This window comes from Heterodontus francisci, chromosome 11 (assembly GCF_036365525.1).
Source record: "Heterodontus francisci isolate sHetFra1 chromosome 11, sHetFra1.hap1, whole genome shotgun sequence".
Classification (NCBI taxonomy): Eukaryota; Metazoa; Chordata; class Chondrichthyes; order Heterodontiformes; family Heterodontidae; genus Heterodontus; species Heterodontus francisci.
Genome location: NC_090381.1, coordinates 108,100,653 through 108,118,130, shown reverse-complemented (window position 1 = coordinate 108,118,130; position 17,478 = coordinate 108,100,653). Strand labels below are relative to the sequence as shown.

General features: G+C 41.2%; 1 protein-coding gene across 1 annotated transcript; it reads right to left on the bottom strand.

Moving 5' to 3' along the window:
• Positions 1-217: 217 nt before the first annotated feature.
• On the bottom strand, positions 218-17,258 carry LOC137375067 (extracellular calcium-sensing receptor-like). Its single transcript, XM_068041695.1, has 7 exons — positions 17,122-17,258; positions 12,117-12,408; positions 9,239-9,614; positions 8,778-9,163; positions 4,732-4,959; positions 3,540-3,663; positions 218-1,134 (listed from the first exon to the last, which is right to left on the bottom strand). The coding sequence occupies exons 1-7, from the start codon at positions 17,223-17,225 to the stop codon at positions 218-220; spliced, it is 2,427 nt and encodes an 808-aa protein (XP_067897796.1). The 5' UTR covers positions 17,226-17,258.
• Between the last annotated feature and the right edge of the window lie 220 nt (positions 17,259-17,478).

Genomic DNA, 17,478 nt, shown 5'->3' with positions numbered 1-17,478 from the left:
CACAACCTGTATTTTACCAAAGGCCCACAAATTTCAACAGGGGAAATGATGTATTATTCCATGGGTGAAAGGTTGCTCTATGCAATAAGTACAAGAGTCATCTATTCTTTGGAAACAAATTTGCAATTTTATTTTGCAGTCTACATCCTCCACCCTCACAGTGTAACATTGAATGAAATGTGTATAACTTAAGAGTCAGCGAAGAAGGAAAATGAACTTAAGTTGATTTTTTGGGACAGGTTTTACCCATAAGATACTTCTTAGTGTTTTGTTCTGGTTTTAACAGGATTATGTAACATTTTGGAGCAAATATGCAGATGAGCAGACCAAAACTCGATGCCAAAATGGCAAATATCTCAACAGCGACAGTGTATTTTCCAGGAGAACTGACGTAGGCTGGGATAAAAGTTAACCAAACTGCACAGAAGATCAGCATGCTGAAGGTGATGAATTTAGCCTCATTGAAATTATCTGGCAGCTTCCGAGCTAAGAATGCAAGAACAAAGCTCATGCAGGATAGAGAGCCGATATAACCCAGCACACAGCAAAATGCCGTCACTGAGCCCAAATCACACTCAAAGATAATCTTCTCATTGTAGTATTTGGTCTGCTTCACTGGAAATGGCGATGACACAAGAAGCCAGACAACACAGATTACAACCTGGACAACCGTGCAGGTCAGGACGCTAAGGATTTGCTGCAGAGTTCCGAACCATTTCATCATATTATTGTTAGGAAGAGTGGCTTTAAATGCCATCAGCACCACCAGGGTTTTGGCCAGCACACACGAGATGCAGAGAACGAAACTAACCCCAAACAGTGTGTGCCTCAGCATGCAGGACCAAACTGATGGTTGACCAATAAAAGTCAGCGAGCACAGGAAACACAACATCAACGAGAAGAGAAGAAGAAAACTGAGTTCGGAATTGTTGGCTCGAACGATCGGAGTCTTCCTGTAATACCAGAGGACCCCTGCAACAAACATTGTACTGGCCGTTCCGAGCAAGGACACAATCGTCAGTGTGATTCCCATGGCCTCTTCAAATGAGAGGAACTCAATTTCTTTAGGGATGCATTCATTTCCTTGTAGGTTGGGCCAGTCTTCCAGTGCACATGGAATACAGTTTAGTGAACCTGAGATAATTTAAAAAAAACATGGATCTATACACAACTATATTGGTTTACATATTTTTAAACATGTCCCTTACTTTTCATTTTTGATGCAGTTCAGCCCAGTAAAATAATCTGAGTCTATTTAAAGTGAATAATTATCTTTAACAAATGAGTGGCATTAGTGGTGGGAAATACAACAATTTTCCTTTTCAAGTGCTCAGTTTCAGCAGCAAGTGGTCCAGGTGAGGCATAGCGCACAATAAATTTCCCATTGTCCCGACCCTATGCCAATTGTGTACCCCACATACAATTGCATTGAAACACCTTGCGCTTTGTGTTTATGACATCTCTGAGTGAAATTTCTATTTTGGAGTCAATTTCAGCTAAATTAGGGAGAGTGTGCAGGACAGTAGACACATATCCATTAAGAACTGGGTTGAAAATTTCTAATATAGAAACTGAGAGAAAAAAACTTTTATCCCATAAGCCTAGACTTGACTCAAACCCCAGTTTTAAATAGCATTGTGCTGTACACTGCATACTATCATTTAAAATGGAACTGGAATAGTATTTGATGAATAAGAATATAGAAGGATATGGAGAAAAGGATGGGCTTCGAACAGTCAGCTTCACTTGAAGCACTCAAGTTGCTGTTCGGTACATGTGAGCCTGGGTTATTACTATAGGTAAGATAGCAACCTGAAATAACCTGGTCTTCAACAGGCATCCACATGTGTGAACCTTTGATGTGGGTGACTGGGTTATGATTATGACCAGGAGTGCTTACCAGTTGTCTTTTTCTTGGCTCGAATATGCTGAGGCTAACAGTAGCACCCTTGCTGCTCTGACTGAGATGAACTAACCCAGCAAGGGTCAAACTCTAGGCATCTCCAGCCTATATGGGTCAGTGTCACACAGAATGGTGCATTTATCCACTATGCCATGGTTAGAAGCATAGTATCGTACAACACAGAAGGGTGCCATTCAGCCTATTGTGCCTGTGTTGGCTCTTTGAAAGAGCTATCCAATTATCCTCACTCCTCTGTTCTCTCCTCAAAGCCCTGCAACTTTTTTGTTTCAACTATATATCTAATTCCCTTGTGAAAGCTACTATTGAATCTACTGTCACCATCCTTTCAGGCAGTGCATTTCAGATCATACCAACTCACTGCAAAATAGCAATTCTTCTCATCTTCCATCTTCCATTTGATAAGGTGCCACACCAAAGGTTATTGCAGAATTTAGAAGCTCACGCTGTAGGGGGGGGGGGGGGGGGGTAACATATTGGCGTGGATAGAAGATTGGTTAGCTAACAAGAAACAGAGGCATAAATGGGTTACTTTCTGGTTGGCAAGATGTAACAGGGATCTGTGCTGGGGCCTCAATTTCTTACAATTTATATAAATGACTTAGATGAAAGGGCCGAAGGTATGGTTGCTAAATTTGCTGATGACACAAAGATAGGTAGGAAAGTAACTTGTGAAGATGACATAGGGAGGTTACAAAGGGATATAGATAGGTTAAGTGAGTGGGCAAAGACCTGGCAAATGTAATAATGTCGGATAGTGTGAAATTTTCCTTTTGGCAGGAAGAATAAAAAAGAAGCACATTATCTAAATGGTGAGAGATTGCAGAGGGATCTGGGTGCCCTACTGCATGAATCACAAAAGGTTAGTATGCAGGTACAGTACATAATTAGAAAAGCTAATAGAATGTTATCGGTTATCGTGAGGGGAATTGAGTACAAAAGTAGGGAGGTTATGCTTCATTTATACAGGGCATTGGTGAGCCACACCTGGAGTACTGTGTACAGTATTGGTCTCCTTATTTAGGAAGGATGTAAATGCGTTGGAGGCAGTAAAGAGAATGTTTACTAAACTAATACCTGGAATGGGTGGGCTGTCTTATGAGGAAAGGTTGGGCAGGCTAGTCTTGTATCCGCTGGAATTTAGAAAAGTAAGAGGCAACCTGATTGAAGCATATAAGATCCTGAGGGGTCTTGACGGGGTGGATATGGAAATGATGTTTCCCCTTGTGGGAGAATCTTGAACTAGGGGTCACTGTTTAAAAATAAGGGACCACCCATTTAAGACAGAGATGAGGAGAATTTTTTTTCTCTCAGAGGGCCATGAGTCTTTGGAATTCTCTTCCTCAAAAGGCGGTGGAAGAAGAGTCTTTGAATATTTTTAAGGCAAAGGGAGATAGATCCTTGATGAGCAAGGGGGTGGAAGGATATCAGGGATAGGTGGAAATGTGAAGTAATCAGTTCAGCCATGAACTTACTGAATAGCGGAGCAGGCTCGAAGAGCCACGTGGCCTACTCCTGCTCCTAATTCATGTGTTCGTATCCAATGAATTGAAACAAAGCATTCTTTTGAAGCCTAATCATGGTAACAATCAGAAGATAAATAAATATATACATATACCTATTCCATTACTAATTTCACCATCAGCACATGGTAGACAATCAAAGCAGCAGATCTGTTCCCCATTTCGAATTGCTTTCCTTGTTCCAGGGGGGCAATTTTTGCTGCATACTGACTCTGGAGGCTGACATATTAATGAGAAAGAACAGAGTGCATTATAATTTCATTACAGTTTATAACATGAGGAACTGAGCAAATTTCAGAAATCGTGAGTGAAGATTTCCTCTGGTTGTGCTATGTTACCGACTGTGTAAGATAGTAGCCATATTTCCTACGTTTGATGTATCTAGCAAAATTGTAAAATAATGCATTTTGATTTCATTGGCAGTAGAGATCAGAATAATGCTCCCACCATAGTTACTACTGGAAAGAGTTTCTGTTTGGGGCACAATTGTAAAATTGCACCCAAAATGTGCTGAAAATTGCACTGATTAGGGTTACACTTCATGCTAAAATTAATTTGCATCATCAACAAACGTAAAATCATGCATGAATCAGTGCAATCGGGCAACATAATAGAATGTATTTTTTTCCCATTAAGAAGTATCCCTGGTGTATTTAAGAGTGGCAGCTAGTACAGTTATTATACAGCTGATAATAGGTTTATCACAGAAAGTAAGCATTTTTAATTATAGAGTGTCCATTCACCACCTGTGAGTAACTTGATTTAAAATCACTGAATATGACTTTAAAAAACAAGGCAGAACCCTTTAATAGTTTCGCTGGTGCACAATAGTCAGTTTCTTAGCAAATTAACTTTTTCTCTTGTTCAAAAACATTTGCAATGTGCCTCCTTCGTGGGCAATTTGTGGCCCAGGGAGGACTCTCTCCTGGACCCCCCTTCTCCTGGACTGAACGACCACCCACCAACACCCCCTCACTGGGGCCTTCCGGACTAGCCACAGCAACTCACCTACCTCGGGTCCGGGGTTCCAAAGCAGGACCTGGGTCCAAGGTTTCTGCAGTACTGGCAGTGGCCACCGGGATGGGGATCCCACCTCCCCATCAACTTTGATGGCCAAAGACCGAAGGATTGCCCGGGGGACTGAAAACATGCAGAGGCTGGGTTCTCCCCGACTTTTCGGCCTGGCACCGGAAACCCCGCCTCCTGCACAAAATCCAGCCCACTGACTCTGTTTATTGGTAATGATAATAACAAGCCTTCAAAGTTAGAAAAACTGCAGTGATTTACCTCAATCTTGCCATCAGTCCAGATAATAGCCTTTTCATTGAGCACAAGATCTTGTCCTGATTCTGTAGCCGCATCAAAATGTCCCACATGCACAAATTTGACTGAGCCATCTTCGTTCTTCTGCCAGTTCACAATGTCATACGTTGCAACTGTGTCACCATTCTTATCAAAATAAATCTCTTCTCCCAATTTACTGGTGTACCTTACTTCTCTCAAGTAATGTAAGAGCTGAAATAAAAGATGGAAGTAAAAACAGATTGCTGACATCATTACAGAACTATCCAACAAAACCACCATAAACTACTAGATTTACTTCTCTTTAGTCAATTCATTGTTTCAAATTTTTGCCATCGTTTGGATTGCATCTTTATCGATATAACTCTGCAGTGATAGAGGGGGTCTAGGGAGGCTGCACAAAATGGGTGATAGCGAATTGACAGCCCATACATCTCACAGGACTTTTTTTTTACATTGACTTCTTTGTGAGTGACTGCAAACACTTTTTTTTGCATTTTTGACACCTAAATGACAAACTAATGTGTGTTTAGGAGCAGGAAAGGAGCACTAAGCACATTATGCCAGTCGGTTATCAATACATATTAACCATACAGTCTGATGTTGTGCTGAATGAGTGTAAAGCATTGCAGGACATCCTGAGGTTGAGAAAGGCACTATAAAAATGTAAGTTCTTTCTTTCTATGTCCATAACTTTTGTCTATCTTCCTGGCGGGTAAATCACATTTTCTAAATTTAAAAAAATAATTAAATGGAGATAATGCTATCAGAACTACATTTGAATGCAAACTACACAGGGCCACTAAGCACCTGACCACATTACAGCCTTGGTTCAAACATGGATAAAAGAGCTGAACTCAAGAGGTGAGGTGAGAGTGACTGCCCTTGACATCAAGGCAGCATTTGACCGAGTATGGTATCAAGGAGCCCTAACAAAACTGGAGTCAATGGTAATCAGGGGGAAAACTCTCTGCTGGTTGGAGTCATACCTTGCGCTGTGGTTGTTGGAGGTCAATTATCTGAGCTCCAGGGCATCACTGCAGGAGTTCCTCAGGGTAGTGTCCTAGGCCCAACCATCTTCAGCTGCTTCATCAATGACCTTCTTTCAATCATAAGGTCAGAAGTGGGGATGTTCGCTGATGATTGCACAATGTTCAGCACCATTCGCAACTCCTCAAATACTGAAGCAGTCCATGTAGAAATGCAGCAAGACTTGGACAATATCCAGGCTTGGGCTGGTAAGTGGCAAGTAACATTTGTGCCACACAAGTGCCAGCAATGACCATCTCCAACAAGAGAGGATCTAACCATCTCCCCTTGACATTTTATGGCATTACCATTGCTGAATCCCCCACTATCAACATCCTAGGGGCTACCATTGACCAGAAACTGAACTGGAGTAGCCATATAAATACCATGACTAGAAGAGCCTGTCCACCATCTACAAGGCACAAGTCAGGAGTGTGATGGAATACTCTCCACTTGCCTGGATGGGTGCAGCTCCAACAACACTCAAGTAGCTCAACACCATCCAGGACAAAGCAGCCTGCTTGATTGGCACCCCATCCACAAACATTCACTGCCTCCACCACCGACGCACAGTGTTTACCATCTACAAGATGCACTGCAGTAATGCACCAAGGCTCCTTAGACAGCACCTTCCAAACCCACAACCTCTACCACCTTGAAGGACAAGAGCAGCAGATGCATGGGAACATCACCACCTGCATGTTCCCGTCCAAGTCACACACCATCCTGACTTGGAAGTATATCGCCGTTCCTTCACTTGTTGCTGGGTCAAAATCCTGGAACTCCCTTCCTAACAGCACTGTGGGTGTACCTACCTCACATGGACTGCAGCGGTTCAAGAAGGCAGCTCACCATCACCTTCTCAAGGGCAATTAAGTATGGGCAATAAATGCTGGCATAGCCAGTGACGCCCACATCCCATGAATGAATTAAAAAAAACACAGATTGAGCCAATTTTATTCCAGTGAACGGGGTCCTGGCCATGGGCAGGAAGCTGGGGGAGAACCTGCCTCAACCCTCCTTTGGTTCCCCCATTGCTATTTCACGACAGGCAGCCAATTAACTGCCCACCATCAGGGACACTGTCCCTTTAAGGGACGAGCTCCTACCTCCAGAGCAGTGGCCACTGCTGATACTGCAGGAGTCCCTGCAGAGGAGAAGACTGGAAGAGACCCTGGGAGAGGTAAGTGTGGTCAGGGGTCGCTGGGGCCATTCAGGCAGGCCCTGGTGACAGGGTGTGGGCGGTTGGTGAGGGTGGGGTATCTTCATGGGGGGGGGGCAGTGATTGCCACCAGACAGGGGTCCCTCTGGGGGCTCTGGAATGCCGCCAAAGGAGGGATCTCCCCGACCCCGCTTGGAGGCCGCCATGATCTACCTGGTGGCGTCTCCATTAAATTGAATTCGAAGCGGGAAGAGGCTCTTAAGTGGCCATTAATTGACCTGCGGTGGGAAGACAATCCTTGGCCTTCCCCACCCCCGGACAAAAAGGCAACATCAGGAACGGTGCCCCTGCCATTTTATTTCCTCTGTTTTCATCACTTCTGTTTTTGCTCCAAGGGCTGAACAAAATTCAGCCCATCGTTTGTCGTGGTATATTGCTGTTGGGATATTTTCTGACAAGTATGCAGAAAACAATAGATTCATTAGATTTTATATCACTCATAGTTTATCTCAGTCTTATTGCTATGTTGTAAGTATTTCACATTTTGCTTCCTTTCTGTATCCTCATTGCCATTAATCCTCATCGCAGCAACTCCCACTATAACTCAGTTTGTTTCATGCAAATCGGTACCACTTTTTGTTTCACGTAAAAGCTTGAAGTCAGGCATCAACAACTAAACAGTCCTGAATTTTCACAAGGATTCTACTGTAACTCCGGTGGGAAGGAGGTGAAGCCCATCAGAGAAAATCAGGAACTAAGTTACAGCAGTGACTCCAGGAATTTCTGGTTAGCCTTGTAAGGGACAGAACTGCCACCTGCTCCTTACATAGAGTTACATAGAACGTACAGCAAAGAAACAAGTCATTCAGCCCAACTAGTCCACACAAGTCTCCTACCACCCCACTCCATCTCACCCTGTCAGGATATCCTTCTACCTCCTTTCTATATCCTTTTTTCCTCAGGTAGTCATCTAGCTTCTCCTTAAACACATCTTTGTTATTCACCTCACCTACCTTGTATTTGCAAGTTCCACATAATTACCATTCTTTGGGTAAAGAAGTTTCTCCTGAATTCCCTTTTGAATTTATTGGTGACTATCAAAATTATGACGCCTAGTTTTGGTCTTCCCCACAAGTGGTAATGTCTTCACTTTGTCTGCCCTATCAAATCCCTTCATAGGTTTAAAGATGTGTCTTAGGTAACCTTCAGCCTTCCCTTTTCCAGGGAAAGGAGCCCCAATCAGTGCAAGGAAACAAAACCGTGGGCGAGGACTCCCTATGCTGGGAGTACTGCTTCCCTGGCTCTTAAAGGGCCCAATGTATTATTCGAGACCTCATATCCTGAGAGAGATGGCTTTCAAATGGACGCAGGTGGGGTCACCGAGAGGTCCAGCCCTGCAAATAGACTTTGAAAAAAAACAAATTCCGAATGTAGCCCCCTCCTTTTACATGGTAGGCAAAGGAGAAGTGGTTGGGTCTTGAGGAGGGAACACACTGGGCACTCTTTCTTGATGGTAGCCAGGCACTGGATTTTCCAGCCCCATGGCGTATATAAGTACAGAATAATAGACCATATTTCAGATGCCAGTGGCCCCATTCAAATGAGGTGCCCTCCTGAAAACTTACAAACTCTGCCTGGGTCAGTAGTTGAGGGCACCAGGATCCATGATCCCAGTATAACAACTCGAATCGTTGCCTGTTGATTTCCAATTCTATCTCTTCATTTATCTTCTCTTTCTCACCGTCTCTTTTCAACCTCAGTGATGAAATGACCAATGAACCTGCAGCACAATTGAATTTTATAAATTTTAAAATGTTTTATAATTCCTAAAATACTTTACCTGCCAAGGTTGTATGTTGAAGATGTTTGCGCAAGTCTGATTGTCAAAAGGACCATTACCATTTTCACAGGAATATAAATTATGAAGGGCATGAGATATTGTGTATACTGCTTTGTACACGTTATATGAAATTCTTAATTCTGATACATCGGAATATATATTGTAAGTATGGTTTAGTTCTTCTGATCCAGTGCATTTTTTCTGAGATAACATTGATACTTGCTGCCCTTTATGTTTAACTGCCATCCCAAAAGAACATTTAAATATAGTTTCCCACAATTCTTTCACAAAGGGATTATTTTGAGTTTTGAAAGGATGGGCTTGAAGAAGGAAATTTCTCAGTCCAGGAATTTCTGCTCTGTGAATTGCAAACCCTATTGTCCCGCTCAAATACGGGAAATTTTCTCTGGTTGCAATTAAAGCAGATGTAACCCAGGCCTCGCTTGCTATCCATTGTCTACCAGTGATATTTTGCTTTACAACTTCTCTGATTAGAGGGTAGATATCTCCTTCAAGAGCAAATACGATAATGACCCTTGCGGTAGATGTCTTGATGGTCTCTGTTATTTGAAGTATCTTTTGCCTTGAGTACACTTTTGGAATTACTTCAGTAAAAGCCACACAAATGCCAAGTTTTCTGACTTCATCGCTGAATGCTTGAATCCCATTATGGCCATAGTCATCATCACCTGCGATTGATCCAACCCAAGTCCAGCCAAACCGCTGCACCACCCGAGCAACACCTTGAGCCTGGTGGGCATCGCTTGGCATTGTTCTGAAAAAGGCCAGAAACTCGTTTCTGTTACTGAGGCAGGTACAAGATGAGAAGTAGCTGACCTGAGGGAAAAGAATCAAAGATGTTATGTAATGCTTCATAAATAATTGAGAAATGAGAACAGAACTATCATTTGGACACAATAAAAATGCAGATGCAGAAATTGCATTAGAATGGTACAAATTGTTGAAAGAAATTGAAGAATTTTTTTTTTACCCAGCAGGTAATTGCTGATGTAAATAGTATGGATGCATTCAAAGGGAAATTAGATAATCATTTGAGGGATTAATGAATAGAGGATATGTTGATAGGATTAGCTGAAGAAGGGTAGAGAAGGCTCGTGTGGAGCATAAACACCAGCATGGACCTTTTGGGCTGAATGGGCTGTTACTGTGCTGTATATTCTATGTAATTCTATGTGTCACACTATATTAACTTGAGAGAGGAAAAATATTGGGAGCTCACTGTTTCAAATTTTCTCCTCTTAGCCTTCAGCACCATCTAGCTCCACATCTACTACCAGGTCAGAAAGTCATGTTACTCTAGTTCTTCATAACCACCAAAATGCTGCTCAAATCAATTGGATTTAGTTAGACAATGTTAGACCTTGTCTCCTTTTTCATATGTGACAATCCTCAACCAAGTAAAACAATGAAGTTGGAATATGTACAGCTTTATTAGTTCCCACAACATTTAAACTAAACGACATTGAACAAGTTGATAGGCCTAACCAATTCTTCTAATAATAATTCTCTCTCACACCCAACTAAAACTCTGAACACCAACACAACCTACTAGGAACAGCCACAACTAAAGATAGTAGTGACATTCTGATTGGCCTCACTGGCCTAATCTAAGATGGGTAAATTGACCAGGATCACTGTTTCCTGACTCCTATGCATCTGTAGGAACATAAGAACAGAAGAGCAGGAGTAGACCATTCAGCCCATCGAGCCTGCCCCGCCATTCTATACGATCATGGCTGATCATCCACTTCAATGCATTTTTCCCACACTATCCGCATATCCATTTACTGGTATTTAGAAATCTGTCACTCTCTGCTTTGAACATACTCAATGACTGAGCTTCCACAGCCCTCTGGGGTAGAGAATTCCAAAGATTCACAACCCTCTGAGTAAAGAAAATCTTCCTCATCTCTGTCCTAAGTGGCTTCCCCCTTATTCTGAAATTGTGTGCCCTGGTTCTAGACTCCCCAACCAGGGGAAACATCTTAGCTGCATCTACCCTGTCTATCCCTTTAAGCATTTTGTAGGTTTCAATGAGATCACCGCTCATTCTTCGCAATTCTAGAGAATACAGGCCCAGTTTCCCCAATCTCTCTTCATAGGACAGTCCCCCCATCCCGCAAATGTATGTAGGTGATACTCCTCAAGATTCAATAGACTGATAACACTCAGTGCCAAAGCTTGCACATAAACAGTGGTCACTGAGGAATATAGAAGCATGGGAATTGTTAAATAACAATAAATTGCCTATCTTTTTTGCCTTCTATCATCTTGGTAGTCACATGATCCAATGATAATGGAGTTGTTGATTAATCATGGCAATCAATCTTTGTAGATTATTCTACAGCAGACCCAGACATGAGGTCAGGAAATCTCCATTGATGGAGAGCTTTGGGAACCATAGGTCCAAAGTCACACGCTCCTGCCAAGCATGCTGCGCTTACCACATGACAAGCCTTAAATTACTCCTATACTTGATACCAAAATGTTATTTTCTTCAAGAGTCAATCCTAACAGCTTCCACCATCTCCCTGGGGATTCTGTTCCATAGACTGACAACCCTGTCACTTAAATTAAAATTTCCTCCACTGTTTCCACAGATTAGTTTTCAATTTAGCCCCTCGACCCCTTCAAGTGCAGGCCTCAGTTTCTACTATTGTGAACAAGGTGAAATAGCTTGTCATAGTGAACATTAGCAAGTGCCTTTTGAATCTGAAAAACATCAATCATATCACCTCACAACCTTCTCTTTTCCAGAGAGAACTTGGCCAATTTACACAATAGCACAACACATATCAGTGCTGAGCTTTAGCAAATGGTCTCTGACCCAAATGCCAGCATGCATCCTTTTCCCTCAGGTATTGATAGATGCTCCCTATGCACAAACATCTAGTGCTGTAAAGTAAATCCAGCTAAGCTTTGAACTTATTAAAGTATTAAAATGCATGTTGATCCATTTTCTGGGTGAGCTGTTAAAGCACGATCTTGTCTGCCTGTTCAGGCAAATGTAGAAGCTCCCATGGCAGCATTTGAAGAACAATAGGGAGCTCTGCCAATGTCCTGGACAGCATTGCTGCTTCAAAGACCAGCAACATCAAATTAACTTCTCATTCAATACATAATGCTGTTTGTGGGATCTTGCTGGGAGCAAAATTGTCTGCATGTTTACCAATAATGACTATACATTAAAAGCAATTGTTTGGACGTGAAGTGCTTTAGGATGTCCTAATGACATGATAAGATTCTTAGAAAAACAAGTTTTTGTTCTTTCTTTGATGAACTGTGGTCTGAAGTTCATGTTCATAATCATCATCTCACCATTGGAATATTGAAGGGCATCATTGTTCTTGCTACTACCAAAGATTGTGTTGACCCTGAGTCACCGACAATCACAGGGATGGAAGAAGTTCCCTTGCAGTTGTAATTGGAGATATCTTCATGTGGTCCACTGGCTAATGTTAATGCTGCCCTTAGTGAATGAGTTGGTGTGGTACATGTGTCATAAATATTATAGCCTATTGTTATATTTGGCAGGAGCACTGGGTCTTTGTTTATTTCTTGTAATGTAAAGATCATCGTCTGCATCCAGCGAAAGGACCTGGAATTGAAACTGAGAAATATATGTTCATTGGTTAGTTGCTGCTTTCCAAACCCAAAGCTTAGAAGATTTTGCTTATCATGTGTCATACCAAAATAATTCACATATAAATAAAGCACCATTGTATATTTGACTGAAAAATAAATGATGAAACTATAGCCTTTCAGACAATGAAAGTTAGCAGTAGCTACTAAAATTATTAATATTATAACTGCCAGATCAGTTATATTAATAGTGTTAGCTTAGCTTAGTTAATAATGCTCTGACCTCTGACTCAAAAGGCCATTTGGCCCAACAGACCTATGCCAGTCTTTATGCTCCACATGAGCTTCCTCCCACCTTACTCCATCTCACCCTGTTAACATATTTTTCCATTCCTTTCTCCCTCATGTATTTATCTAGATTCACCTTAAGTAATTGATATTAAAATGAAAAAGAAACACAGAAAAAATGGAAAAACAAATGACTAAAGTATTATCTTTTCATTCTATGTAATATTTCCATTTGATACCATCGGTCCTCTGGCCTTCATAACCAGGTTTTTGCAAGACTAGGCAATAACCCTTGTAGCTGATCACTAGAGATGTAAATTATGATTCAGATTTTCAGATATTCTCCCACCAAAGAAAAACACCCAAATCTACTATTAATTGTTATCTCCTATTTAGCTCCGATCTGGAATGTGTGGGTGTCAAACTTACATCAATCTCATTTTGACCCTGGTGCTCTAACTAACACAGTGGAAGGAAGTGGAATATTTTAGGACAATTATCCGCACAATGAATCAGAACATGGTGTGGAAATTTTTTTTAAATTAAGCTTGTCGAGAAACTGCAAAAAATGTTCTTAAATAATATTGAAGTGTTTTAAAGTTTATTGGCTGTGGAATAATGTATGCAACTGTTAATCTGTTATTATGTTACAGGTGTTGGTGTGACTTTGGTATCTATGCAGATTTGGTAGACCCACGATATAGCGACACCTCCACAAAGCTCTCTGGACGAGTAATACTGAATTATCTGAGTGTCACTTTAATTCTGCATCCCACTCCTGCTCTGACCTCCCTATTTTTGACCTCCTACACTGTTCCAACAAAGCTCAATACAAGTTTGAGGATCAGCACCTCATCTTTCTACTAGGCCCTTTACAATCTTAACAGTTGAGGTTTAGATCTTCACTACTGCTCCCATTTTTTCTTGGAGATACTTTAACCATTTGCACCTCTACTGGACCAATATTTGTTTCCATGTTTGTCCCATTACCATCTCATTTTTCCTTGCACCATCATCCCTTTTATCATTTAATCACTCCTGCCCTCCACTCTATCACAGACCTTCCCTTTTTTTTCTTTTCCTGCCCCCTTTACCACTGGCTCTGCACTTGCTCAAAAGCTGTTCATCCTGAACAGCTTCCAGTTCTGACAAAAGGTCATCGTCCTGAAATGTCATCTCTGTTTCTCTCTCCATAGCCTGACCGGCTGAATATTTCCAGCAATTTCTCTTTTTATTTCTCTGAATGTGAGTCTTGTGCCATCTGGAAATTGCAGTACATATTTGGAGTAATGTAAAAATGAAACTGTTCCACATCAATGCACTCCTGGCAGTATAACCGGCTTGTAAACATTGAGTAAATGTCAAACTCGTACAGATAAAGTAAAGTTTTCTATCACTTTAACTGACAGTAATAAGTGAAATATAATCTGTTATCTAAATCCATTTCCCAGTAGATAGCTATGCACATCATAAGATAGCTTTATATTCAGTACTAATTGGCACTAATTTGTTAATGTCTCCTTGGAGGCAACAAGATGAAAAAAATCTTGCTAGTTATGAATTCGTTTATCTCCAGAGGCAGCAGTGCAGAAATTTTTATCAGAATCGTTGAAGGAGCTTCATATTACATTAGTCTTCCTTGAACGTGATCAGCAGTTCTTAGCTACCATTGCAGGGGTCATAGAGTAGGAGAATGGTTTATTCCTCAGGGTTGCATATTGATAAGCTCATAGGTGCAAAGCTACATCTAAGTTACCATATACTAATATAAACTTAAAGATAAAGATGGAATATTTAATTCTAAAACATATTGGGGTAATTTTCCCTTTGAGCGTGGACAGAAAATTAGCTTTGACTTTTCAAACTTGATTGATGTTGCTTACACGATCTGAACACCCTACTCTATCACATGAAAATTCTGCAAACCAACTTATTGCGAGGGGTGGTGGGGGGGGGGGGGGGGTGGTGAAATTCGAATTGGGCAATGGTACAGAGTGGATGGAATTGCAGCCAACCACCTGCTATACGCCCCATCCGATATGCAGTCAGTGGCAGCCAATGCAATACTGCCCGTTTTCTGTCCCCACCCAAGTCGAATTTCATCTTGATCGCATTTTGAACTGTAAATTTTCTAAAATAACACTGTATCTAATTTTAATACTTCTTCAGTGAAATTGAAAATTCTTCTCAGTAACCATTGTTTTCTTTTAAATTTAGTAATTTACAGTGTTAAGAATAGATATCTTCTGTATTTTTACAACAAATTACAAAATATGCTTATTTGTTTAAATTCACAACTAAATGCCATTTGATGGTTCAGTTGCTAAAAGCTATCCCCTCTCATATCACTAAGCCATGGAGAGCAGTCAAGTTTTTGGTTTGATTCCCAGTTTGTGGGGTTAACAGCAAGGATACTACATTTCGGCCTCATCATCTCTGGCCTATGAAGTGGGGAAAAAAAACAACTGAGATCCCAGTTCCTGACCATTGTCCAATGACGACCACTTGAAAATGTTATTCTGTGGACATCAAGTAAGGCCAGGAATAGGACTGACTATGATGTGGTGGTCAGACAGTCAACCTACACTCAAACTCTAGGCTCACATTTAAAGAATGACCTCTTAGTCAAGATACCAGAGGCCAACTAGTGCCTATGGAATTATACCACAGCATAATCTGGAAAGGAAAGAAGGAAAGAATTGTGAAATAGTGCCTTACATCACCTCAGGATGTCTTATAGCACTTTACAGCTAATGTAACATTTTGAACTGTAGTCATTGCTATAAAGTAGATGAGAATATTGGAGGAATGGAGTGGAAAAAGGCTCCTTAAATGTTAATTTCTAAGTTCTAGACACATTTATTTTTCCTCAGAAATTTAAATGAAAATGCCTCTGGCCAATCAATTTCACAACAGAATCATGAATGCAAAAATATTCGAATGAGCTGAACATTTGCTAAGTTTGCTGACTAAATATTCAACTAATCTGTTGGGCATTTTTCACAAATGCGTAACGTGGACAATGAGGCTACACTGAAAGAACCAAGAAAATTCTGCTTTTCCTGGTGCTCAACATCATTGTAATGATAATGCTGAGTGCACTGAGCATCTTATGATTATATTTATGTAGTTAACACATACTAATACAGTATTGGGTATGTCATTACAATGGTATATTAAAAAAGGAAAAGGAAACGGTGGATCCTGTCGGATGGTTCCCCGAGCAGACCGTCAAAGTCATTTGGCGGAATGCCTCATCACCAGAACTTTCAAACAAGCACCAAGACGTAGCTTGGCTGGTGGTGAGAAGGGCCCTCCCCGTCAGATCCTTCATGCACACCCGAAGTCTCGCCCCCTCCGCACAATGCCCCCGCGTTGGCTGTGGTGGGGAAGAGACGGTCGCCCACCTCCTCCTGGAATGTGCCTTTGCAAAGCAGGTGTGGAAAGAAATACAGTGGTTTTTGTCAAGGTTCATCCCAAGCAGCTCTGTAACACAGGAGTCTGTGCTCTACGGGCTGTTCCCAGGGACGCACACCGAGACAAACATCAACTGCTGCTGGAGGACTATCAATTCGGTGAAAGACGCCCTTTGGTCTGCCCGAAACTTGCTGGTCTTCCAGCGCAAAGAATTGTCCACCACCGAATGTTGCAGACTGGCACATTCCAAGGTCCAGGACTACGTGCTGAGGGACGCACTAAAGCTTGGGGCAGCCGCAGCAAAGGCTCAATGGGGAAAGACCACAGTGTAAGGTTCCCCCACCAAGCTGGACTGAGGGGCTGGAACCATGGGAAACCCCTCGAACTGTATCGTTAATATTCTCAATTGCTGTAAATGTAAAACTGTAATTGACATGACAATTGTGAAACGGAAGGGTTGAGAAGAAACTCATGACAGTATTGAAGGAAACTGATCTCCCTTGCAATGTTTGTATTTTTTGGTGCTGTTTGGAAACTGTTTGGCAATGTAATTTTTACAGATTTTTATGAATAAAGTATATTTTGGAAATAAAAAAAAAAATGGTATATTAAAAATGTTAATTATATTATCTTAAAATCATAGAAATGTTGGCAAAAGCAAGCCTGTTTGCACATGCATCTGTGGTATTTCTACCACCTCACCAGAGCTACCTATCCTCATCACATTCCTGTGCTCTTTCCTATTATTAATATTTTCTTCTTTGATATGACGATTGACCCAGCTTTAAAAACCACATGTAGTAAAATTTCATATCCTAACAATCCTTTTAGTGAAAATAAAATCTTTCTAATCTCCTACTCTTAACACATATTGCTATTAAATACTTTACATTCTGTAAAAATTAAGTATTACTCTGCAGTTTGTGATAATTTCTATAGCATTAATGATTTTAATGCCACATGAAAACATTCACTGTAATTGTTTAAGGTGATTTCCAGTGTCAAAATAAAAAGGCATCCTCAGATTCTGACTTACCCATCACAGACTGGTAGTGCTGGTTCCGCACTGAAGGACAGGTTTGGTTTAATTATTCTAAAATGAATAGGAAACAAACCATTCAGGACAACATCCCCCTTCATAGAAACTCCAGAAAGATCGAACTTCCCTTGATGTCTGCACATTGGTTCAACAGTTGCAGCAGGAGGAGATAGCAGAAGGAACAAACTTAAAGACAAAAGGAAAGACATTCCCATATTTCTCGTGCAGTAATTGTGACTCTCTGTTCCTTTCCATCCCCTTTTATACACTCTCAGCAAATTAGCTAGTGTCAAGTGAATAGATGGGTGATTATGTGTTACAAACAAATACATCTGAATAGCTCAATGCTTGCCC